This window comes from Amblyomma americanum, chromosome 5, assembly GCF_052857255.1.
Source record: "Amblyomma americanum isolate KBUSLIRL-KWMA chromosome 5, ASM5285725v1, whole genome shotgun sequence".
NCBI classification, from domain to species: Eukaryota; Metazoa; Arthropoda; class Arachnida; order Ixodida; family Ixodidae; genus Amblyomma; species Amblyomma americanum.
The window spans coordinates 153167853-153194932 of NC_135501.1; the positions used below are offsets into that span (position 1 = coordinate 153167853).

At 48.4% G+C, this 27080-nt stretch overlaps 2 protein-coding genes across 2 annotated transcripts; one reads left to right on the forward strand and one right to left on the reverse strand.

Annotated features, from left to right (window-relative positions):
• Positions 1-10910: 10910 nt before the first annotated feature.
• LOC144135161 (uncharacterized) lies at positions 10911-14363 on the reverse strand. The gene is made up of 2 exons (XM_077667901.1): positions 13778-14363; positions 10911-11301 (listed from the first exon to the last, which is right to left on the reverse strand). Exons 1-2 carry the CDS (start codon positions 14355-14357, stop codon positions 11108-11110), a joined length of 774 nt encoding a protein of 257 aa, XP_077524027.1. The 5' UTR covers positions 14358-14363; the 3' UTR covers positions 10911-11107.
• Positions 14364-17879: 3516 nt separating this feature from the next.
• Positions 17880-26461, forward strand: LOC144135163 (uncharacterized). The gene is made up of 5 exons (XM_077667902.1): positions 17880-18012; positions 21005-21235; positions 23055-23260; positions 24960-25236; positions 26046-26461. The coding sequence occupies exons 1-5, from the start codon at positions 17905-17907 to the stop codon at positions 26235-26237; spliced, it is 1014 nt and encodes a 337-aa protein (XP_077524028.1). The 5' UTR covers positions 17880-17904; the 3' UTR covers positions 26238-26461.
• Positions 26462-27080: the final 619 nt, after the last annotated feature.

The window sequence follows — 27080 nt, forward strand, 5'->3', positions numbered from 1 at the left end:
CTACGGCTCAATACAAAGTTAAATAAAACAGTACTACAGCTGCAATACACACTCTAGTCTTTGTGATCGCTGTTCTGATAGTCTGCGGAAATTATGGGAACGCTTCTCAGGGTTTTGTAGTGAGTTCATAATCTACTGTGAGAGTTTAATATTCTTGAGAGAAACGCAAACGAAGGTTAGTGTTCATGATATTACTTTCCTCGGAATATGAACTCCAATACTCTGATTCACACTGATTCACAAAACAAATAGGTTATTAGTTCCGCCTTTATCGCTAGGAATTTAAAACCCTCGTCCACCCAGCTGACTACGGCGGCGTTGACGACAACGCTTACAGGGCGACAACTGTAGCGATGACAGTGCAACAGGGGCTTTTCCAGCATTTCAATTTTGCTTTTATGCCATTGTGAAGGGGCAGTGTTGCCAAGACGAATGTTCTCATGAATGTCAACCCCGCCACTGCAAGATTAACTCCTGCTGCGGAAAAAAATGGATGACAGGATATTCCTCAGTGAGCGAGCCACAACAAGCCCCCAGATTAGCGTAAATAACGTTGTGCATCAGGCATCGCCATAACACCTCTGTATAATTTATCAGTTAGGCAACAGAGACAGAGGCAAAAAGAATTCACTTACTTTTATAACAAGCAAAAAGAACAATGCCCTGCCCAAACGAAGACCTACTTTAGAATTTCATGCTGCCAACATTTCGATAGATGCCCATGCATCTACTGTGTAGTCCAACAATCGGCCGCAAAATGACAGCGCAACTATAAAAACGTTTTTACGACGAAGTCCTTGATTCGAATTTTTTTATACGGTCGGCTCGTTTTCCCAGCAACTTTAAATTTGAGACGGCTGCTGTTACTATAGAGCTATCCACAGTCCATGTAGGTGTGAAGGCGCGAGTGCGGCGAATCGAGCTATTTGAGCGCTTTGGAGTCGTCCTTCGTGAATTCTGGCGGCCAGCGTGTCGCATGACGCAGTATATCCGGGAGCAGACCGAAAGAGAAGAACAAGAGGGCGATGAGCATCAGTACGAGCACCGCCAGAACCATCGACAGGAACAGCACCAAGTCGGACGGGGGTTTCTGCCCGCGCACCCCTTTTCTTCGGTGGCGACGGCGATGACGGCTGCGATCCGCAACGACTACGAGGGCCGGCTCCACATCTGGAGCGACGGGCTCTGCAAGTCGAGGGCAGAGGAAGATGATGATGTTGTGCGCTTCGGTGGTTAACAGATTCTGGTATTTGTGAGCCGCTTGAGATAAACCTGGATCAACTTTCTCCGGTTTGGATCTGCACCAAACTCTGGCCAATCCCCCACCTTGGGTATGTGCCATCGCTTTTGAGGCAACAACACCACCACCCAGCTTTAGACCCTCCCAGTGCGATTTTTATACAACAGTACAAGACGAGAGTTAATGAGATAAAGAATTGCATGAGCTAACGTAATGCTTGACACGAATAATTAAGTGAAAAGCTGCCGTCGTGGCGAGGTTCTCGCTGTTGTTTGACATTGCACCCAGTGTTTGACTGATAGCATTGCGCCGCCCCTGTGAGAAGGATCCTATACAACCTAACTGCTTTCTTTCCTCCTAATGCATAGCGTCGCGTTCTCTTTCTGGAAAAACCGGCGTAGTTTCGTATTATCCTGGTCTTGCACTAAATTCCAGTTTGATGGTAGCGTATATCAGGTTTAAAATCCCAAACCGACCACAGTTATAAGGATGCCAGAGGAAGGACTTGGATTAATTGTGATAACCTCGTGTTCTTTAAAGTGCACTGAGATCACACAGTACACGAGCTTGAATGCTGGCGTAACAGACCTATGCCAACCGAGTCAGTTGTGCAGCCTTACCAAGAACAGGATCGTAGCCCGTGGCGGAAGCTGCGAAATCCACAATCCCACCAGCAGCGGGAGTGATGGAAGGCGGGGATAGTGGTGCTCTGGGAGGAGAAGATGTACCATAGGCGGCCTCACCAGCGTCAGTACCGACGGGGCCAGGAGTAATCTGGAGCGACGGGACATAATTCCGGCCAGCAAAGATCGGTTCGATCGGCTCTTGATATGGACCCACAGTGACTGGCTGGAGCGGCTGTACACACGGAACGCTAGCGGCTGCGTGCTGTACCAGTTCGGGATTAAGGCCCCCAGCACCGAGAGGCAGCCCCGGCTGGGCACATGGATCGGCAGTAAGCGGGACCAGACCAGGGCGAGACCCCATTGGGAAGGCAGGTGCTGGGGGAAACGGAGTGCCAGGAGTTGGTGGTGGCTGAGGACATAGGACTCTTGCCGCACCCTGCGGCAGGGCTCCTGAACAAAAACCCCCCGCCGCGGTGTACTGGACTGGCTGAACACACGGAATGCTAGCGGCAGAAGGTTGAGGTGATTGAAGATACGGGCCGCTGGGGTTGCCGGCTGTTGTTGTTGTTGTTGTTAGCCTATCAAAAAATGGCACATACCCACACTGGGGGATCGGCCAAGAATCGGGTGGCTATTCAACTGAACTCAGTTAACAAAAAGGAAAAGCACGTGGGAGCATAACACCGGTGAATTTTTCGTCAAGAACAGAAAAGGGATGAGTGTTTTGATTTTAAAATTTTAAGAATAATAATAAAGAGAGTGATTAAATAATAATGATTTAGTCAAAATGTAATAATTGATAGAAAAGAAAAGGTTGAAACACTTAGCAAGGCAGTCGGTTAGATTCTATCAGGAAATTTTGAACAGCGGTGCAAACAGATCTGTGGCTGAACCCAAATGTGGTGGCGCCAAATGATAGCAAGAGCGGGCTGCTCAAACTAAGGCCAAGATGCTGCAAGGGCTCCTCCAGCAACCTTTTTCTCAGTGAGTTGAATCGGCGACAATACAGCCAAAAATGTTCAATGGATTCTGGCTCACGGCAAAATGCACAAAGGGGAGAGAGCGCCGAACCCGACTTGTGTAAATAGAAATTTAGAGGGGGGATGCGGCAGCGTAGCCTCGTCAGTGATACTTCAAGCTGCCGAGAGCAACAAATTTTCCTGTTCCAATAATATTTAAGGTGCTCATAATCCGCCGATGTTAAAAGTGATGTGTTCTGCGTGCTTAAAAACGCACGTCGCCGAAATCTAGATGCTGTAATGTAGGCTGTAGCCGGGATGATTGGCAACACGGGGCCGCTGAGGGAAGCCTTTGCGAGATTATCAGCAATCTCATTTACTGTCACACTGCTGTGGCCGGGAACCCACACTAAATGAACAAGGCTCAAATGCGGAGGAAGTAGGGATAAGAAAGTTGATAAAATGGGACCGTCAACCTGTGCAGCGAGTGACGAACACAAAGATAAAGAATCAGTAATTACTGCAACTGCTGTAATAGAGGGGTCTAGCTTGCGTAGAGCAAGTACAACTGCTAGAAACTCTGCTTGAAAAATAGGGGTGAAATCTGGAAGGCGCAGAGAAAAGGACCAGTATAAATGGGAGCAAAATATTCCCACACCTGCTTTTTCATTGCATTGCGATGCATCAGTGGCTATTGCTATATCGGTTGGTAGGGTCCTCAGATGATCTTCTAGAAGGCCATTTAGAATACTCGGTGGCAAAAGTTTTGCATTTTTTTGGGAATATGTCGTCGAAAACAATGTGGATAGTGGGCCCATTCCGAAGCGCAGGAAGGATATCATAAATGTTTACATCTAAAGGCCGAAGTAATCTTTGCACAAACACTACCTGAGGGGAATTGAAACGAGACCAGGGGACACCAAAAAAGGAGGTCGGCTGAGAACAGAAAATGCTTTGGGAACGGTGGAAATGGGATTCATAGATCCTGAGGTAAGTTTGCACAGTTAAAAATTGAAGGCGTGATAAGAGAGACGGAATGCGGGCTTCAAGGTACAGCACATTGATAGCCACACATTTTGGAAGGCCGATGCACATGCGAAGTGCTTCCCTCTCTAAAAGGACGAGAGGGCGAAGTTTATATGTAGCCGAGCCTGAAAACAACACTGATCCAAATTCTAAAATTGGCCTGACATACATTATGTAGATCATTAATAGCGCATCTCTGCGCATGCCGTACCGGTGATGACATAATCTCCGTAACATGCCCACGGCACGAGCCCCTTTCGCCGCGACATGGTCAATGTGAGGTCGCCAGGTGAGTTTGTTGTCATAAATGACCCCTAGGTATTTTAGGGATTGAACCTGCGGTATTATTTTTAACTGGCAAGTGAGAGAGACCACTACAGGAGTGAATAGAGGGAAAACAAGAGTAGCGCACTTGCCAACATTTAACTTCAGGTGTAATCCGCTCAACCAGTGCTCAAGTGTATTCAAATATGACTGCAACAGACCATACAGAGAATGTATATCCGGCGCAGCAGCAAAAAACGCAATGTCGTCCGCATAGACGTAAGTGCGTACATGGCGGTGGAGAGGAATTGAGCTTAACAGAATATTAAAGAGCACAGGAGAAAGAACAGCTCCTTGCGGTACACCTCGCGTTTGTCTATACCTCTCTGAATGAACACCATTATGGATGCAAAAGAATTCCCTGTTATGAAGAAATGCAGATATCCATGCCACTATATAATCTGGAAATTGAAGAGACTGTAGCCTATGTATCAGGATGGAGTGTTCTACACTGTCGTAAGCTTTGGCGACATCTAACGTAACCAAAGCCGCGACCAGGCGTTGACGACGAGCAAGGAGAATTCTGCTCTCAAGATCAGCATGTACATTCCATATCGAACACCGTGGCCGGAAACCGAGTTGGCACGGGCTGAGTATACTTTTGCGGTCCACAATGGCTGACACCCGAATTAGTAACAACCTTTCTATCAACTTTACCACGTTTGATGTTAAAGAAATAGAAATTGGCCTAATATTATCCAATTCATAGCCTCCACCCTGATTTTTAAGTAAAGGAATCACCTTGGACAGCTTCCACTCAGAAGGTATCCAAGCGTGTTTGAGAGAGTAGTTTATTAGGTGCAATAAGGAGTTGGGAGACTCTTCAAATAGAATCTTGAGCATCTTTGTGGTAACACCATCAGGGCCAGGAGCAGCAGCTGGCAATCTCTGGACAACTTGTGAAAGCTCTGATAGATTTACTTGTGAGGCATTATCATTTGGTACGACTGGTGCAAACAACAATGGTCGCATAGGTAGTAAAGACGAGAACCGCTTTTGCAGGCCTGTGGCTATTAATTCAACCGCCTGGATAGCTTCTACAGGTGACATAACTAATGACTGGACATTATGAGAGGACATGAGCTGTTTCCTAGACCGTAGAAAACCGAATAGTGCACGTCGGTTTCCCGCCTTTGAAAGATAATCGAAGTGTTCTGAGTCATATTTTTCCTTTGCGCGAGAAACTGTGCGTTTAAAGGTGGCTGCAATAAATTTATAATCACTCCAGTTATTCGGACATTGGTTATGAAGAAGGTTTTTTCATGCTGCCTTCCTCCGCCTGTAATCTCTTGTACAGTCCGCATTCCACCAGTTAGAAGAATTCCCTTTTATTGGCCTCACCAGGAACTCCGACTTTTTACGGCTTTCCTCAATAGCCAGACATATGCTTGCTGACTGGTGGACCTCGGCGATGTTAGACACTGGAGCAAGGGCAGAGCGCAACGCCGTCTGAAATCTGTCATAATTTACATGTGACCGCAACTGAGAAGACGCCAGAGTAACACGACATATGATATCAAAATGAATAGGTATATGATCACTTGAAGTGCCGCTATCAACTGTCGACCAATTCGTTACGCCAATTCCAGGACTAATGAACGTGAGATCTAAAACAGATTGAGTGTGTGAGCGAAGATAAGTGGCCGATCCTGAATTTAAGCACATCAGGTTGTGATCAGAAACCCAGTCCCAAAGGCGCTTGCCGCACGAATTAGTCCTAAAACCCCAAGACACATGGTGAGAATTGAAGTCCCCAGCCACGAGAACTGGGTTTTTACAGTTTACGAGTAAAAAATCCAGAGGTCTAACATCCTGAACTCCATTGGGGAAATAACAATTTGCTATTGAAAATGGAGAGCACCCAGGAAGGACAAAGTCTATTGCCAAAATCTCACAGTCAGGAGACATTTGTTGAAAAGATACCACAGCCCTGTGGCAAAATTTTGAAGAGACTAAAGTTAGTAAACCCCCGCCTCTTGACTGGTGGTCTAGGCGAAATGACCGGTAATTATTGATATGAAAATGTTTGTCGGCTGAAAGCCACGTTTCTTGCAGAATAATGACATCCGGATTAAGCTGAGTAGAAAGGCAGTGTAAATCTGTGGAAGCGGAAAGAATAAAGCGACAGTTCCACTGCAGAACTCGCAACGACGCTATGGTTGCGGAAGTCTAGCAGCAGCAACTGCCTGCTCCAAAATGGTATCCTTGGGTTTAGTGCCAAGCTGCTTCTTCTTTGACTTGGGCTGGGTGCCCTGAGAAGACAACGAATGAGACATGGGGGACCCACTGCGCTTAAGAAGCCGCGCATCAGGCTCCACCATCTCGGAATCATACATTATATCAACATCCCTCGAAGTACCCGAGGTAGGTACAGCGGAAGTGACAGAAGTTTGTTCCTGGGGTTGTGATGCTACTGGAATTTGAGACCGGATAAGAGAAGAGGGAATTGTTGTCGAAAGAGGTGCCAAACTAGCCTGCACTGCATGTGTAATCTGAGCCGCTAGAACATTTGTAAAGCACTCCGACACACTTGCGACAATCTTTTCTACCATTTTAGACATCGAAGCCTCCACAGCAGCCGCAATTGCCTGGGACAGCGTTGAGTCTAGCATGACACCTTGCCGAGCGGTCACACCGGCATAACCGCGTGCACGTTCTTTGACCTCTGAAATAGCGTCACGGCGCGAACAGCGTTTCCTGTCAATTATTTCCAGAATTTGAATTTCCTGAGCTCGAGAGGGACAATTTGAGTAGTTTGCAGAGTGCGCACCACCGCAAAGGCAACACTTCTCATTCTTCTCAGTGCAGGTGCTTGTTGTATGACCATCCCCACAGATGCAACACCTCAAGTTGGATTTGCAACCGCCAGCGCTATGTCCATAACGCCAGCAGTTGTTACACTGCAGAGGCCTTGATGATAATGGGTCGACCCGAAAAATTAGAGGCCATGCCTTGATTTCAGAGGGGCAGGAAGTGCCGGCAAAGGTAGCAATCACTGATTCAGTGGGCATCCGCACGTTGTTTACATCCCGGCTACAGCGGTGCACAGCAACAACACCTGCAGCCGACAGAAGCTCAAGAGTCTCTGCCGGAGACAGGGAAGAGTCTACACCTCGTACAATACCTTTCGTGCACGCCAGATGAGAAGGGATGAAAGAACTTACCCGAAGGGAGGCAAAGGATGAGGAGTTTAGTAAATCTCTTACACAGGCAAGGTCTGGCGATCTGCACAGAATCCCACCGCGTCCAAACTGGCGAACCTCTGAGATGGACTCATAATGAGAAGTCGTCGACTGGAGAGCAGCCCGAACAGCACCAGGGTTGTTCATCCTGATAGCACCACCATCCTTAGGCACCAGCGCGACAGGGATACTGCCGACACCACTGCGCAAAAAAGCTTCCAACGGTAGGAGATCAGTTGACAGAGAAGCCGACCAGAGGGAACTCCCCTGGCCGGGAGACTGGGTGGACATAATCCGGGCTTACTGCCTTACCGCGCAAAGACGCAGAGAGAAAATGCCACAATCAGCCACCCGAAACTTAGCCGATCGTTCCCAGCAGAGCAGAGCCGTCGGGGCAGCGATCAACAGGACGGCGCAAGGGTTAGATCGAACGTCGCCGACGAACGTCAGGCCGAGTTCTTCTCGTTCCGAGCTGTTGAGTTGTTGAGTCAGTTGTACGCACGAACCACTGGTAGTAACGGGCTGATGCAGCTGAAGACATGTTCCACTAGTATAACCGGCTTGCCACGGCTGTGCGGGTGTGCTTATGGCTCCACCGAACAGATGCGGAGCGACCGGAGGGAACCGCTGAGAATACATGACTTCAGACACTGAACTGCGCTCGGTGGCTGGATTCGTCTTCTTCTGCTTCGATCTCTATGCGAACCATCCTCGAACTTTTTCTCATCGCTTAACTGTAATTTATTTCTGATTGAAACCTGATGGTCTATTGGTGCTTTCCTCACATTCTTTGTACTACATTTAAAACTTATAATACCTGCGTTGTTATAAAGCGCAGTGCATTTTTTACTCATTTTAGGTATTTCAAAGCTCTAGTTTTGTGACATATCCAACAGTTCTATGCACGACTGCTCTTATCAGGTTGGTGCACATCGCAGGTAGGATATACAAGTGGCCGTGTCCCACGACAGGCGCTACGCATCCTGGGACACACTATCCACCATGACCGCATCATCACCTTGGTCCCCGACCACGAGGGCCTTGATGGCAAAGTCAGGGCGGACACCTTAGCTCGAGATTATACTCACTACTCACCGAGCGGGGCCATCCCCGCCCGCCCTATACCCTCTGTCTTCCCACTTCGCCACCCGGCGAGAAACCCAACGCCTTAATAGACGCCTCTATCCTATCCCTTGTCCTTCCCTCTCTTCTGAAGACCGCTGCCTCCTACAGCACCTTCAAACAAACACCTATGCCAACCTACACCATTTAAAACGTTACACCCAACACTTTACGCAGACAAATGTCCATGGTACGGCGACACCCCAACCCTAGCATATGGACATGTCCCCAAAAACCGACCATCTAAAGCCGCGTAATGTGGCCTTGAAGCTGTGGGACGGGAAGCTGAATAGCGCAAGTCTCGTCGACCAGTCAGCGCTCCTTTTCACCGCCAGAAGGTCGGCAGAAGCCTCGGGAGGCCCGGACTAAGCCCCACACACATGCGTTCCAGCCACCACCCTCTTCAGTAAACGTTTACTCACTCATTCCCTCACAGGCACAGGGGCGCTCGTGTTGGTGCATGCTGCAAATGCGCTGGTTAACCGTTAAGGAGTTTAGCGCTATATGCGCTTATCGTGGGTCGTACATTTATCCTGTTTTCTTATAGTATGCAGTTTTGAAACCTTGCACAGACATTTAAGACCAATTACAGTACCTCAGAGTGAAAGCAGCATGAGCCGCATGGGGAAGAGAGGGGAGATACCGTATCAGCTGCGACTTACAAATACATCCCAGGAGTCGCCATAACGTAGTAGAGTTGACAGCGACCACATGTCGCTGAGGGTAGCCTGAGTTGTGCTGTCGAGTCAAGTATGATGCACAATGATTACAAAGCTTTCACAGCTAACAAAATAAAACCAAAAGCTCTGGCCTTAGTGCAAAAAAGGGGTGCTTTTGTGCAGGTGAATCCGGCTAAATGATCAGAGGCAGCAGACACGCGAGCAACGACGAGTATTTTCACACTTGCAAAGGGCTGCACCGTTTTTCCTCAATAATTCATGTTCTACTCCTGTCACAAAACTCGGCGCATCTTCGAAAAAACCGGCGCTGCGCGTAAGCAATCGCGCCCGCGCGCGGTAAACAAAAAACAGCGGGGAAGCAACCCCGGGGGTTTCGTGATTTTCCACTCAGCTCGGCGGAGCGGCGCCAAAGTAAACATAGACACGCGCGGCGTCAATTTTTCTCGAATGTTGGAGAAATTTTTGCTTGTTGTCGACGGAAAGGGGGTAACCTTATGCGCACCAAAGGATACCCTCCCAGTTCGCTCCGGCGCCGATGACTCAGCGTGACGCGAATGACCTAGATTATTCTAGAAGGTGGTTTCCGCGCACGACCAATGGGGTATGGGGTCGTGCGCCCGGCGCAAGAAGGAGGAGTTTGTGCGGTTAAAGCTACGTGTATGTGCGCGCCTGCCTTGGCGCGAAGAACAAACAGACGCGGTCCGCGCCTATAAATGAGGGGCTGAAACCGCCGTCCGTTAGCCTCAGCCGCCGTTCAAGCTTCCGAGAAGCGCGCCCGCTCGACTCCCGGGAGAACACCACTCGCCCAGTCAAGGACCAGCGAGGCAACGTGCGCCAGTCTGCGGGACGGCCCCGTCGAGGTCCTCAGGTCGTCGGACTGTCGCAGTGGCCGGTGAACAAATCGTATTTTGTTTATTTGTCTCTCTCTGAGTTTGTGCACTTTAGGTTCAAAGATTTTGTTTAATTGTACCGCTCTCGATTGTTACTTTGCCCGAGTTGCATTGTATTTGTAAACACTTTGCGCTCATGCGAGTGATTGTGAAATCTCTGTATCGCCTCTTAGCTGTATAAACTGTTTTGTTTTGTGAACCTTTGGCTCCGACCCATTCTCTGGCTTGCTACCGGCGAAAGCTGGGCACCAAACGACCAAGCCCCTCGTCACTTGGTAGCTGGACTCCGGCTGAGCTTGCCACGCTGAGTCGAGGGCATCTCCTCTGTGACCGAGACCGCTACCCTCACACGCTCTAAGGGTGTCTGGGAGCAAACGCAAAAGTGCGCGAAGTGGTGACAACTCCTCATCATCATCATTATAAGTGGGGCTGCTGCTTCTGATGATGATGATGTACAGAGCTGGGTGAATAGAAGCCAGAGAAATTCCACAATTTCCACGAGGGGTTGCTACTTTAAGTGCTAAATCGTCGTCGAATTTGTATGTTTTTTGTTATTGATGCATGTTACCTATAGATAAAAACGGTATTTGTTACTGGTTTCGAAGTACGCTCGTCATGTCTAAATATTCCACGAATGTATAATTAAATTTGATTGTAACTTTTATTTTTTTCCTCTTGTTCGATATTCTACTGAGTGTAGTTTTTATCTGATTTTCTGATATGTTTTTTTGTTGTGGCTGCTACGTCAAGTGCTCATCACATGTATTTTGAAGCCTGGAAAAGAGGTTATAAAGCTGCCACTGAGGAGGCATGGGGCTTTAACATTTTGTCGATATCGAATAATTTTATTCGGGTCTTCGACATCGTGCACGGGAGATGCAAGAAAAGTCATTAATAGTAATATTGTTTAAAATTCACATTATTTTCTGCGTGGCTTCTACATTGGGGAGCGCACAAAGATGATACGCCGTCGGCAGATAAAGGACGAAACGCTGGATGAACTGCGCATAGTCTGGAGAATGAGGCAACGGAAGTCCCGGAATTCAATGGTCGTAGGCTTATTGGCGTTTGTCCATGAATGATCTTTCTCTCTGACGGTGCATTCGCAAGATGTAGTAGACGACGGCAACCAGGATGAGCAACAGCATGGCCAAAGTCACCGCCAAACAGAAGACCCAGTCAGGCCGTGTTTTTTGGCTCCGACGGCTAGAAGAAACTCCAGTGGGCGTCTCGAGCTCTGGAACCACGGGTTCTAGAAGCGGAAGAGAAGGAATGCGTAGGTACAGCAGGTTTGGCATCGATAGAAGGCATTAGAGATGATAGCGAATAATATGCGTTGAGCCGACTGAAAGTGGTAGAGAGGTTGAGAAGATTGCACATCGCGTTGCCCCGGCTAATCGTACAAGGGCTCTCTGGGCCACCCCACTCGGGTAATACTGAACCCATAAGCACCAAAATATATTACTTTCTTCATGCTTTGTCCTAATGCTCTGTCCAAATAGGTGAAGGTATCAACAACTCCTGCTCGACGCCGGCGGTGCGGGAAATGGACCTCCTTTTATTTTATGCCATTTTGCTCACGGTTAAAAATGGCGCAGAATGGTTAGTTCTTTTTATAATTCAATCATAACAGAACAGGTGGTACATCCTCAATTAGGTCCAGCCTTAAAATGCCAACTTTAGCTTCTTGATGTAAAATGTTCCGCCTGTGTTTTATTTTTCGTAAGATGTTTCAACCATTCGCATTTTCTGAATGAAGGTGCGAATCTTTAGATTCATATTTCTTGTTATGCTGATCACACAAGATTTGTGTCCCATATCTGCGGAACTAACGTCTTCTTTCATTCATTTCTACCTCTATCACCAGCACAGTGCAATAACCTTTAGGCATCGACAGCAAGCGTCCAAGAGTCCCTCTCCTTAAGCAGCGCCTCATATACCGTCATTTTAGCCACTTTATAAGATTAATTCCTCTAGGTCGTTTTATACTTTTTGTTTGAAACCACTCTCCTAATGCCGCACGGCCTTGAGGGTACACTGATTAAAGGAAACTACACATGCAACCGGAGCAAGTGAAGCAGCGCCCACACCCATGCGGGAAAGGAGGAACGAAAGGATTTGGATCGTATACGAGCAGCGCTTGGTATCAAAAGTTTGGGGGAGGCATCTTGTAAGATCAAGCGCAAAGACGCCAGTGCAGGGTAGGCATGGAGGGCAATTTAAATACCGGGAAACCTGTTGGCTCTTACTTCACGAAATGTAAAATATTTGGCAACCTCAATACAGTATGCCATCGATTTTAGCTGGGGTTGGAAGAGTAGAACTGCCTCGCTTCGGCAGTGCTGTAATGTTGCTATCGACCTTTCTGCCTGGCAATCCTTGTAATGGTAGAGCGTAGTGGGGCTTGAGAGCACGACAAATAGCACAACAAGGGAATCTGCCTGCTCCTACGGCGCAAAGCATCTAAAACAACACAAAACTGACACCAACACAAGTGCTCCTTTTATGGTTGCCACTGTTGGAGTTTATGACCGACTAGCCCGCATCAGTACGATGGTTAACTTCATTTCTTTGACCTAGAGCGTATTAAAAAAAAGAAATGGTTGTCTAGTGTCATTTCTTTACCGCTGCCTATGATTGGACGCTGCATGGGGTAAATATGAAAAAACTGCGTTTGTGCAATAAAATCTACAGTTTTAAACAGGAGCGTTGTATTGCCCATGGTACTCTATTTTATCAAGCCCTCAGCAAGAGCAATTGCTGCGAATAAAGGACTGTGTCGTTTCTTTTCACGTCGGTGAACAGAAATACACACAAAATACTAACACACCTTGCACCCTTCTCTGAGGCGAAGTGATAGTGGTAGCTTCCCTTTCCTCAATCCCCTCAGAGCATCCACCATCAGGCCACAATTGGCTACACAATGCCACAAATTACGCATTCGCGAAACAGCCCGCCTTCATAAGTAGATGATCCATACCCACCGGTTGGATTACGTTAAGGTTAGCTATCATATGAACGTGGAGATTTCTGTCGCGAGACATTGCGCTAACGGCAGAACCCAAATGCCGTAAACTACAAAGACTGAGTACTAGTACAGCAAAAATAAGGTATATGAGGGTCTATTGAATTTTTCGCGTAATACCATCAAATTATAAACATTTATACCACCAATACCACCTAACCGTGGTTCATACCGCTTCATTTCGAGGTTTTCACGTACACCCACAACCAAAAAATTGATGCAAGATATCTCTGTCGAAAAAATTTTATTGCTTGCTTCCAAATCCTAATTGTTGATATTGAAAGGTGTACTCTACGATACGCATAACAATTAGGCTGCACATTTCTATTACTTGATGACTGGAAAGAGGGTAATGAAATGATTTGTTTCTCAACTATTTCCTGCCATGAAAACTTTTACTGTACAGCGTGTCTGATACGTGGGAACAAGAGATATGGCTAAGCAAACGCTTAGCGCTGAGGAAATCAGGTTTCACCACTAAGGAGCGCAGCGTCTGTCTCCTCTTGTCTCTGCAGTACTCTGCGCCTGCGCCAGCTTCCGCGTCCGCATGACGCTGGCGCTAGCCGGGCCAGGCATTGCCGCGCTCCCACTAAATATGAAACTGACTGTACATCTCTTCTTACCTTTTTCTTAACGCATAGCCACGTCTAGCTTGAGCCGCCAAGTAACGACTATAATCACGAAACCTGAAATTTGGCCTTACCCAGAGTTGCTGCGACGTCATATGGCACGGGCACGTCCACAGCAGGAGTTTTAGCTGGCTGTGGCAGAGGGGCGATTGGTGTAGGTGGACCATAGAAACGCTGAGCAGGGTCAATGCCAATGGCGCCGCGCTGGATAGGCTGAGGGTAGATAATGCCAGCAGCAGTAGAATGGGCCGGCTGAAGATAAGGACCGCCGGAAGCTATCGGCTGTACTTGCAGTAGATATGGACCGATAGCCGCTGCAGGTTGCACCGGCAGCGGATACGGGCGTCCAGAAGGACTGGGCGGCGGCTCGTCGAGTGGAACCGGGCCATAGAGGCCAGGAACGGCAGAAGGGCCTACGAGGGCACCACCAGGTTGAAGCACCTGAGGGTGAGGGCCGCCAGCAATGGTTGGCTGTACTAGCAATGGATACGACCCCCCACCAGCGCTGGTCCGGAATGGCCGCACGAATGGACCGCTACCAGCAGATGGTAGAGGCGGTGCAATGCCTCGGCCGGTAGCTCTGTTGGCTGCCCGAGAAAGAGCGTTTGCGGCTGCATTGTCTTCTGGTGCTGTAGGAAACCGCTGAAAGTACATTACTGCTGTCGCTGGACTGTGTCAATGACGCTGCCCCAATGAACTCTTCCTTTTCTTCTGCTTCTGAAGATATTCGACGAATGGAGCATGTGGAACTAGACGAACTCGAGAACCTAGTGCTGAATAAAAAGGGGGGATCGAAACACGCTCCCGATGGCCCCCTTTCGAAAGAGACGGAATAAAAAAAATGCCTTTGTGCTTTGCGATGTCAGTGCACGGTAAAGAACCCAAGTGCTCAAAATTATTCCAGGACACTCCATTGTGACTTTCATGGCCATATGTGCAGCTTTATAACATTAAACGCCACATAATTATTTTTAAAACACAGCTAGTACAGCTTGGACCACTGCAATAATACGAGAGTGATGCAGCCGCTAATGCAATCCCAGACTGCTAAACCTAGCTGGGGCTTCTTGCTGCGCTGATAAGGTCCCCAAGATGTTCAGTGTAAAGAAAGTTTTCAGTGAATACAAAATTCATTCTTCCGTTTTCATTTTCTTTAAATTTACAAATGCTCTAAATTTGAAAAGCAGGCTGAGGCAGGGTTAGGATTCAGAGTGGCGAGTATGTACATAGTGGAGGACGGAAGGTCAGATAAATCAGATTGAATGGATGACATTCACTTCATAGTTATAATTACCTGAATGTCTTGGAGAACCCGCGTACACTTACGCGCCCGGCGAACAAAATTATACTATTGTGACGTGACTGGGTTGACCGAACGAACAGAGTCGGGGACGGCATAGAGATGAATGGCATGGGTCTCAAACGTGGAACTTTTTCTTGAGGAGGCTATCTACGAAAGGAATTTAACTAATCGGTGGCGGCGATAGCAGCAACTGCATGCCAGTAGCAATCCGGGCTAGTTGCTTCGTACGCAAAGAGGAAGAGAGCAGCCGTGTGCGGTGCGAGGTCAGCGCATGTTAAAGAAAACTGGAGGGGACAGTTAAGCTCCGCCTTAATGGTATGACGCGACAGAGTTAGTGTGTTTATGCTCACATATGCGGAATTGGTCATTCTGGATATTATGTCTTTACTCAAGACAGGAGTTGCAGTAAGACATGTACTTCATGCATGGTACTGAGTGCTAGCCTGGATCACATACGGCCGCACACCACACACCAGCACAGCGCTGACGCACTGCCCCTTGGTTGCGCACATGGTTGCACTTTGCATTCAGTGATCCCTGGTAGTCATGACACTTCTGGTCCTGTGGTGCAGCGGTTCAGCGATGCGCCACTGCCGTGCGATGGCTGGTGCTCCCAGCGGTGGGTCTTGTGTGGCCCAGTTTGCTCTTCCCGGGGAACCTCCCGCGACCAGTAATAAATTTCACTGCAACCTGGCATGGTGGTCAGCTTCCTCGCAATCCGATGGACAGGTTTTTATGACGGCACAAGTTCACGTGACCTAAGTGGCCCACCTAGGTTGCCGGAGCGGCTGGTTGGTCTTGCCGCTCCGGCTGCGAGGCTTCAAACAGTCGCCAGCGCCGACGCCCGTCAATTCTTTTCAACCTGAGGGTACAAACGCTCTCGCAGAAAAAAAGAAAAACGGCCCTGCATCGCAGCGAATATGTGATAAGGATTGCTCTACCTCAAGCTTTCTCCACCCTCACTTAGAAACAGCTTCTAATCCACATGAGGCAAGCTCATTAGGAATGCTTGCTCACAGAAATGATGATGATGATGTGGGGATAGTGCTGGCAAGGAGCATATGGCGCATTACCCAAAGTGCTTTCCACTTGGCCCAGATAGAAAGCATTCTGTTAGTCCTGCAGGTGGAACAGAGCTTTTTAGTGAACGAGGGATTACTACAGAGAAAGAGGTCAGGGACGGGGCTTCTTCAAAGAACGCATCTATTTTTTAGCAATATGACAAAGTAACGTCATCTGCTTTATAAAAAAAATAGAGTGGAGCGAGTTTCCGCTTTAAGAGAACTAAGAAAAGAGCACGGTTTACGAGAGAGAGATAGAGAGAGAGAGACACAGGATCAAGAACAAAACATTGCACAAAAAACATGCCAGAGAGGAGCAAGAAGAGTGGCCATTGAAAGCTACCTGGCTGCCCTGAAGGTCGCCACCGCCCTAAAGTGATGCTTGGAGCCCAACATGTGCAGTACATATTGACCCATAAATTATCACTGCACACGTATTCACTATTATTCGCGACCTGCTGAAGATCCTCATCTCCCTGACCCCACATTTGGAGATAAATATGTCATTCATTCATTCATTCATTCATTCATTCATTCATTCATTCATTCATTCATTCATTCATTCATTCATTCATTCATTCATTCATTCGCAGGAATCTGAAAAAAACGATCTGTTATCAGAAAATCAATGACGCAGTAGCAATGTCACTTCTCGCTGGACACCTTAGGCACCCCGTGAGGGAATTGAGAGGAAGGTGAAAGTGAAAGAAGAAAGAGAGAAAGAAGCGCCGTAGTGGAGCTCTCCGGAAAAATTTCGGCCTACTTGGGATCTCTAGCGTGCACTGACATCGCACAGCACACGGGCGCCTTTGCGTTTCGCCTTCTTCGAAACGCGGTTAGGTTTTAAGGCTACGGCTATGGACAAAAGTGCAGTACTGTTTTTCCTGTTCGTCGCCAAAGAGCGCCCGCGATCAGGTGACCACCGAGTGCACAGTCTTTTTCTTTTATTCGAGATGTTTGCCGTTAGGCATAACGAGAAAGGGAGAGAAAGTTAGGAGAAGGAAAGTGAACAAGCCTCGCTTAAAAAGTGGCAAAGGTTCTCGATAAAGTGATTCACGCGCCTTGCGCTAGCTTTACCTCGCTAGCTTTCCAAGTGAGAAAGAAGTGCCTCATGCATCGTGGAACGTGCCCGGGCGCCTAAATATTTCTGCAGCTGCTTCCGCGCCCGATTCCTGCGGCGCAGTTTGTTGTATCGGCCGCCGCCATCTTCCAGGATTTGACAACGGCTAACTTAGGAGGTGAGGCAGCCATTTTTATTAGCGAATTAACGACGCGCACAGCATGCTGGCAAGGCTCTGTCGCGTCTGTTTCGAGCTCTAGAAAAGCGAGAGCCCCGCCGCGGTGGCTCAGTGGTTAGGGCGCTCGACTACTGATCCGGAGTTCCCGGGTTCGAACCCGACCGTGGCGGCTGCGTTTTTATGGAGGAAAAACGCTAAGGCGCCCGTGTGCTGTGCGATGTCAGTGCACGTTAAATATCCCCAGGCGGTCGAAATTATCCCGGAGCCCTCCACTACGGCACCTCTCTTCCTTTCTTCTTTCACTCCCTCCTTTACCCTTCCCTTACGGCGCGGTTCAGGTGTCCAACGATATATGAGACAGATACTGCGCCATTTCCTTTCCCCTCCCCCCCCCCCCCCCCAAAAAAAACGATTATTATTATTAGAAAAGCGAGACAGACGCGGAACCCGGCGCCGCAACCAGTCAACGTTCAGGGCCGTTGCCAAAACGAAAAGCGCATTTAATCAGACAACGCTAAGCACAGCTATACATAGTTGTGTTATACTATACGTCGCCTTTTATTTCAGGGTTTACTCCAAGGAATCTTACAAATCCCAGGATGGCCGCCCGAGGTCGTAAGGTTGACGCTGTGCTGTGCGCCCTTGCCTTCCTCTGTTCGCTGCACCACGCCACCGGTTTCAAGGATTGGTACTTCGGAATTCCGAAGGTGGGCTTGAAGACGCAGTCTTCTTGTAGTGAGTGCCGGCAATAGCCTCCGAGTAGCCCCTTTTCTACAATTATGTTCAATGAGAACGATTCGGTGCAAACGATAGCGGATCAAGCGCTCTTCTTTGGAAGGACTTAGTGTTGTATTCAAATCATGTTCTTTTCCCCCTTTTTCGTCTCTTGTGATTAACAATATTCTGGAAGTTTTAGTACCTAGTCGTCAGTGTGTCTTGCTACTGGCATTGATTTTGTTCTCTCTATGATTGATTGCCTGCTCTGTGACTGCCCTCGTTTTGAGCGAGAGCATGCCTTCCTTGCCTTCCTTGATGGGGCTCTCGACCTCTTTAGAAACCAAGATTCTGGGGCCTTGGACAAAACCTTGATGACAAAGGACAGCGGTGAAGGCGCGCTTAAAAGGACACGGGGTTGACTTCCCGTTTATAAACTTCAAACATTAAGCTTATAGTGGTCGAAGGATACGTGAGAAACTCATTTCGTTGCCGCTGTTTCTTCCCTTTTTTCCCTATGTTCTCTTTCCCACGTGTAGGGTAGCCTAGTGGGCATCTCCTGCTTAACCTCCCTGCCTCTCCTTTCTTTTGTCTCTCTCTCTCTTGTGTGCAATTCGCACCCACGCTCCAGTGTATTGTTAGTACGAATGGAGGTTAGAGCAAATAAAATGATTGATACTAATGACATTAAGTGAACAATGTGTAATTAATAGGAATATGTGCATGGGACACCTTTTATTGGCAAAACGATGTTGGCATTGTGTTCGTGAAATCGGAAAAGGACGCTGGCAGCATTGGGCAGCAGCTAGGAGAATGATGGCAGCCCGTTCTGAGCGCTTTGCTTTGCTGTGGTTTTGGTTTTGCTTTGTCCCTTAACATTACTTAAATTTGCTTTTTTCTTTTTTAGATACAACCTGTGAGAGTGTACGCTGTAACCAGTCTTCTGGCATAAAGATTGGTTGTCTTAATCGTGAACTGCCAGCCTTCGTCTGCTGCCCTAAGAGAATTTTCTAGGTAGTCTCGGGCCACAACAAATCCTCTCTAGGTAGAGAGAGAGAGAGAGAGGGGGGTTTATTTACGGGAAAGGCAGAGAGTTTGGCCGGAAGAATAAAAATCTGGCTTGCTACTCTACACTGGGGAACGGGAAGAGAAAAAAAGAGAGGGTCACGATGGGGGGTGATGACGATGGGAGGAGGCAGATGAAAAAAAAGACAAAAAAACAAGGCACACTTTCTAACATCACAAGCTCGAGGCAAGGCCCGTGTCGCTTAATAAGCGTGAGAGCGCTCGCGCAGCCTGTACAGTTTTCGAACTATCTGGCCTAGCGCCGAGGATCAAATCCTCCGAGAGGGGCCTGGTGTGAAAAGACTATAAACCAGATGCTAGCATGAGTCTTTTTCGTACATATGCTGGGCACGCCACTAAAACAGGTTCTACCGTCTCTAGCACACCACATGTGGTACAGTCCGGGGAGTCCACTTGTCCAATTAAGTGCAAGTATTTGCGCGTGAAGGCGACGTTTAAACGTAATCTATGGATTACGTATGCAATAGGGTGTGGTATTCCGCGAGGAACAGAAAAGGTCATCGCCGGATCTAGCCGTTTAAGGCGGATGGGTCGAGTGTCTGGCAGGGCCCAGTACCTAGCCGTCGCACTCCTCATAGATCCCGAAAGGAGACAAGTGGTGTCCGGCGTAGAGAATGGCACAGCTGTGCGCAGGCAACTGCTGACGGCGCTCCTTGCTTCAGCGTCGGCGGTCTCATTCCCATCTAGTCTGCAGTGTCCAGGGATCCACTGGAACACTATACGGTGGACTTTTTCCTGAGCAGATGACTGGAGTGTAATGATATCAAGAGCCAGAGCTTGGTAGGCGGTGTGCAGTATGAAGCATCTCAAAATTTTAGCGCAGGCTCAGAGTCTGTGAAAATGCACCACTCCTGAGGCGGTTCTCCGCAGATGTGGCGAATCGCTTCCCGAAGGCCCGCAAGCTCTGCAGCGGTTGAAGTAGAATTGTGTCCTAAAATGAATATCCGGGTCGACTGCTGCGCGGGGATTACCAAAGCTGCTGTTGATGCCTTTGGTGACGCAGATCCATCAGTGTCAACATGCATACAGTTTTGGTGTTCTGACCGGATGTTGGAAAGAGCAAGTTGCTTCAGTCCGCTAACCGGCATCACAGATTTTCTTAGTATGCCAGGGACATGCAGGCATACTGAAGGCTGAGCCGTCATCCATGATGGCTGCAAGGAATGATGCGGTGAGGCATAGTCTCATGGCAATTCGGATTAATGGCAGCGCAGTGCACGTGCAAAACTGAGTAGTGTTGTGTAGTGGGTAGTGTTGATAACGTACTACAAGTAGTCGTTTAATACTAGTGAAGATGGGAATACGTGTGCTCGCAATCCAAGCACACCTGGACTTTGGTATCAAGCGCCATCTGCCGGCCACCGCTACAGCGAATGCTACCTCACTGAGTGGGAACATTTTTCAGTTGTAACTATGAACGAACTGCACCATCATCATCATCAGCCTGACTACGCTCACTGCAGGGCAAATGTCTCCACCATGTCTCTCCAATTAACCCGGTCCTCTTTGGCAGTTGCGGCCACCGGATAACCACTGTTCCTTAAGGGTGACGGAGAGAATTTCAAGAAAAGGAAAGCGCAGCAGGGGCGGCAGAAAGTTTGGTGGGCGGATATGATAAAGAAGTTTGAGGGAAACAAACTAGAGAGCGTGGTCATATTTCCGACTAAAATGTTGATCATTATGACTTACTCTTCCTACTTACTACCAATTGGGACTTCAAAATGGCTCCTGCGCTTGCACCGACAACACCTGACAGGCGTAGAAAATTATTAAGGTTTACCGATTATTAAAAATTCTAGCGACAGTTTTAATCATCGACCTTATCTCGCGGCACTCCTGTTAGCCGCACGAGCTAAACTAGTCCCTCAAGAACGATCCTGCTTTCCTCTCCGGTCGCAGATACCGGACTTCCGCATGATGGCGGTCAAGCCGCTCGCCTCGGTGCGTGACTCCGTGCTGTACACGTGTTCGGCCGCCTCCGAGGACGCAGAGCCGCTCGACATCCGCTTCCTGATCAACTTCCGCAACCTGACCGACTTCTGCAAGGACGACCTCAAGTGCAAGGCGCCGCCCATCACGCGCTCTCGCACCAACGTCGTCAGGCCGCCCCTGGTCATCTACGACTCGCAGGTGAGCAGAGTCGCGGTCGGTATACCGCCTATGCCGTACCAGGTGCGGTCAGTGCTGTCCTAAAATTCCCCGTGCTTACATGAACTCGACAGGATGCGACAGTAAAGCTGGCCTTTCTTTTTTGCGAATAGAGCGCCCCGTTTGATACAAGAGAAGCAAAAAAGAGCTTACGGGAACAGATAAAAAAAGCAAAGTTAAATAAATGAAGAGATTAGATGCTAGCGTTCAGCCCAGCTGTGAGAGTACAGCGACTGAAAATGCTCGAAGGCGTTGTCCACGATCCACTAGGCGAAGGAATTGCCATTATACGAGGGCAGCCCAGGACATTGTGTTGCCTACAAGGGAGAAGATCAGTTATGTCGGATGATAAAAAAGGCTCGAAGTCATCAGGTAATGAAGGACTCTGGCTCAGAGCATCTTATTTTCAAGCTCATCGTATTAATTTGATGAACCAGATACCTGCCTCGGCGGCCTAGAATGTGTGGACGCGAAACTCAAAAGGCGTTCGTAGCTTTGCGGTGCCAGTGCACGTTAATGAACTACAAAAGTAACTGGAACTGAGGAAAGCATGAAAGAATGTTTTATTTTCTTTTTACTTAAATTTTTGACTTTGATCAATGGGGAATGAGTAGTGTAACAAATGTTTGCTTAAAGGATAATTGATTACAGTGTAGAATAAAACGCAATCACATGCTGTCGGTGGGACATGGTTATTTTTCTGCTTTCTAGTAACCATATGTAGAATAGATGAAGACATCAATACCAGTTAAAACATGAGGTGTGTGTTGTTTTGTGGATAGGTAGGCTTTAAAACACACACACACACACACACACACACACACACACACACACACACACACACACACACACACACACACACACACACACACACACACACACACACACACACACACACGCACGCACACACACACACACACACACACACACACACACACACGCACACACACACGCGCACACACACACACACACACACACACACACACACACACACACACACACACGCACGCACGCACGCACGCACACACACACACACACACACGCACACACACACACACACACACACACACACACACACACACTGCTGCCGCCGCCTTTGCGATGCAGCCAAGTTGTCTGAGTACTCAGATCACTTCTCTGCTTAATTAACGATCATTAGGGTACTAGAACAATGAGAACAATATCGACAACATGGGGCTAGAAATACATGGGGCTAGAAATTTTCGTGTTCAAAGAAGACGGGACTAACGTGCTTTATTTTTCTTCTTGGGCAGAAAGAGCCCTTTCTCTTTAATACAATCAGATATATTTGCCTCAATGCATCTGGTAGTTCGCTTACGCACATGAGGCTGAGATTTAAACTTTTGCCACACTGGTCGTATGTTATTGCGGCAGCGAAAGGAGGAATTCGCTTGTCCGCAAAATTTTTCCGGTATTACAAAAGCCGCTGCTGGCCGGAATATAGGTGGAGATTGAAGCGTACATGTGAGCGAGTTAGCAGCGCCATGATGGAACTACCACAAAGAGACAACACGATCCAGAAAGCACACTTATGCCACCTGGTTCTTCGTGTGTGTTACATCATTTTCGCGTTTTTTTCTAGCCCAAAATGTAAAGCAGTCGGCTATAACGTGGTTTCTAGCTAGTTATGTGCACTTGCCACATAGAAAATCAGCCTTTTAATGGCGGAGAGCTATAAAAACGTCTAGCATGAGCCATGGAATCGATTTTTAGCAAGAACAAAATTCATATGGAGTTGTTCCTGTGCGTCCGTTTTAGTTCGTCCTCTATGGTGGCGCAGCTGGAGTTCAGCTCGACGGTGCCCGTGGAAGGAACGGTGTCGTGCTCCTTCGAGAACAAAAAGCGCGACGTGCTGGCCAACCTGTACGGCTTTTTCAACATCAGCCAGCGCCTTCTACCGGTCAACGTGGACGCCTCGCTGCTATGCGTCCTGCAGCAGGGCTGCCGCCTCGAGGAGAAGCACTGCCTCGGCCTCAACCACGCCAAGTACGCTGGCAGCCCTGCAGTCTGACGCTGATTTCTTCCAGCGCGTGATTTGAGAGCACGCAAGGCTATGACCCTCTCGAGCGCCACTCTTTATTCTGATTTAAAGCGAGTGAGTGAAAAACTTTTATTGAACATTTGCGTAGTTCGCCGGCAGCAGGATCCGCGTCGTCTTCATATCAGGCGATCCCGGATCCCGTCTTCGCAAGGTCGGGCCCTCATTCCAGGGCTCCGCTGAGCCGCGCTGCTTCGTAAGCGTGCTGCACCAGGGTCCTTTGGACCGTGAGCTCACTGCTGACGAGCCGGCTCTCCCATTGCTCCGCACTTGTGTGTTTGTGTTGGTGGAATTTTATGTTTCGCTCACACTCCCATGGGATATGGTACAGCGTTGGTAGCGCCCCGCACCACGGGCATGTGGCTCTGTATTGTGTCGGAAACATCTTGTTTAGTATGTGTAAATTTGGAAAAATACCCGTCTGCAGTCAGCGCCACCCGGTAGCCTCTTCCTTTGTTAGTGCCTTGTGTGGCGGAGGATATTTATACCTTAAGCCCCTGTATAGGGCCAGGTGCTCTGCATACTCCCGTCGCAGGCTCGGGTGCAAAAGTCGTCCGGTAATCCCGCTCGGAAACTCATCGCTGCCCCGCCGCGGTGGCTCAGTGGTTAGGGCGCTCGACTTCTGATCCGGAGTTCCCGGGTTCGAACCCGACCGCGGCGGCTGCGTTTTTATGGAGGAAAAACGCTAAGGCGCCCGTGTGCTGTGCGATGTCAGTGCACGTTAAAGATCCCCAGGTGGTCGAAATTATTCCGGAGCCCTCCACTACGGCACCTATTCTTCCTTTCTTCTTTCACTCCCTCCTTTATCCCTTCCCTTACGGCGTGGTTCAGGTGTCCAAAGATATATGAGACAGATACTGCGCCATTTCCTTTCCCCAAAAACCAATTATTATTATTATTATTATTAACTCATCGTTCGAGCATGGCCGTCCGCTCTTTCATTTCCCTTAATACCTGCATGTCAGGGTATCCAAACCAGGTTGTGTATGTGTTTTGTCTGAGACACGCGCTTTTCTGAGTATGTTCATGGCTGCGGCACCTATCCTTCCCCTAGTGTAGTTCCTACATGCCTCTTTCGAGTCTGTAAGTATATTTAGAGATTTGTTTCCCTGGGAGCCGCAAGCGAAAATTTAAAGCGAACATTTCTTGCAACCATCCCCAGCTTTTCTGCACGTTCAGAAACTAGCGCCATCTGTTGGCCGCCATTAGCAAAATCGACGTGACTCAAAGGGTATGTTTTAAACATGTAATCTTGAGAAAACTATAGAGCACCGAGAGATTCTAAGAGTACACGGTAGAAAATATAACGGAATCTTAAATGGTGACATAAGATCTGGTTGGTAGCTCAGAGATTTCGCGATTTCTAACACGATTTCTCAGGTCTCGTGTCACACTGGCAGCCCTAACAGGTGTCTCGCGGGGTATCGTTGCTCTACGAGCCCTCACAGATGCTCTGCTAGCCCTCACAGAGGACTCTGCGGTATCACAGATAGTCCTCCCATCTGTGCGTGCCGCGAGCAAGAAATCACGCAGAAACCTCTCAACATAATTTGAATAGGGAGGCCGTTATTCTGCAATGCACACAACTTGAATTATGATGATAATGATGATGATTAGGATTATGATGATGATGGAAATTACTTGCAGTTGTAGCCAGTGCCAGCCGGGCATGGGGTTCGACAGCTTCTACCACCTGTGCTTCGACCCTCGCCAGATCGGCCAGTCGTGCGTGTTCAAGCATCAGTGCACGCAGTCCGACCCACGCTCCCTGTGCCAGGACAGGAAGTGCCAGTGCAGAGCACGCCACGAGCTCAAGGGCGAGGGCTGCCGGCCCCTGGTAGGCCTCGGCTACCTCTGTGGGCCCACCACCTACTGCTCCACACCGCTGGCATCGTGCGAGGAGCACGCCTGCGTCTGCCCTAAGGTAACAACGCATGACGCGTAGCACGTCTTCAGCTTGTGCAGCAGTATGGTCTACTGACAGCTTAGCTGACTGGATTTCTTCCAAAGTCACCTATAGGGACAGTGCCGGTCGCTACTATGTGCATCGCCCGCTCGATGGCAACACATTCTTGAAGATACAGACAGATTAGTGTGTTGAAAATGGCGCAAAAAAGCAAGTTTCATAAAACAGAGCGGAAGGCCAGTAAGCACACCTCATTTCATTTTTCTTTTCGTAAAGAGCAAATGCGAAGCCTAGGCCCAAGTTCTTCGCTAATCGCTTTTCTATGTCTTCTAAAGAACAAGAAGCTCGAACGCTCTACTTATATACGAGTGACGTATGTATAAGTAGCACCGATCTCTCTTGACATAGAAGGCTGGGCCCTCTGGTTGACTCGGCACGAAGTCGCGGTAACTCTGTGCGACTTATCATGCCTTAATTGTTAACCACCGCTTTCATGACCGGGACGAGAGCGCCAGAAAGCCAAGCTAGTAAGGAAAGTGTACGCAGAGTTGGAGCAACGGTGGAGTTTATAAAGGCATGGATGGGCGTGATGGCTGAGCCCCTATGTATACATATAATTGTTGTTATGAGTGTATCAGCGTAACAATATAAGTCGACGCTCTTTCGGTAAGGTTGTAAGACTCAAAGCGGGAATTTTAACTAACAGCGGGAAATTTAGGAAAATGACCAACCTATACATCATAATGTCTTGTCGTTTGCTGCCCAAGAGCCACGGACTATTACAGGAGAGATGCATGGCTGACTGGCCGTTTCCCAACATCTTCCAGGATCACAAGGCGGAGAACGGGACTTGCGTGTCCACTGCGGCCATCAAGCTCAAGGACATGCTGGTCATCCTCACCTCAACCGTCATTGTCTTCACGGCCTTCACGTCCCTAGTGTGCATACTCCTACGCGACCAGCGACCGGAGGACGAGGAGGGCAACCGGTCCAGATATTCGCTCAACTCCATCAGATAGACGTCATTGCCTCTGTCGACATCAATATCGCTCACTACATATTCACCCTTGGCATTAACAGTTCGGATCATTCCATTATATAAGCTGCGCCGTAATCGCGGCAATATTCAGCGTGAAATACACCTGGGCTCATTGTACAAATTTTTCCGCACTTATACCGTAAATATAACCGCAAATCTTGTTGAGTAAATATACCATTCCTTCACTAAAACACCCCTACTTAACCATTCGCCTGTGTGCGAAGTTATATTCCCGTATCTCCTGTGGCGTAATGGGCTAGCGCTGCCGTTTCTAATTCGTAAGACAGCGGTTCAAATTCGTTTTCTACTTACACTTTTTCTTCACCGGAAGCGGGTGGAGTGGGGGAGGGAACAAACGCTGGTTAATGACATCCTAGTAAAAAAAATAAAAAAATGGGCTTGGGCAGGGCATGTAATGCGAAGACGAGATAATCGCTGGTCCTCCAGGGTAACGGAGTGGATTCCAAGAGAAAGCAAGTGTAGCGGAGGGCGGCAGAAGGTTAGGTGGGCAGATAAGATTAAGAAGATTGCGGGGATACTGTGGCTGCAGCTGGCAAAGGACAGGGTTAATTGGAGAGACATAGGAGAGGCCTTTGCCATGCAGCGGGCATAGTCAGGCTGATGATGATTTACAGCACTTCAATTACTAATCATTAACCCCAGCGAGTGCGTTCTCTGTTAGGTTGCATCCAGAGTTGCATTTGAGCCAAGATCTCTGTTCAAGCCATTCACTCGAAATAATTTTTCACTGCTATTTTGTTATTCTCCTGCCCAGCAATTTGCTGTGCGCAAATCATTTACCATTCCCCATGGAATGCGTGTT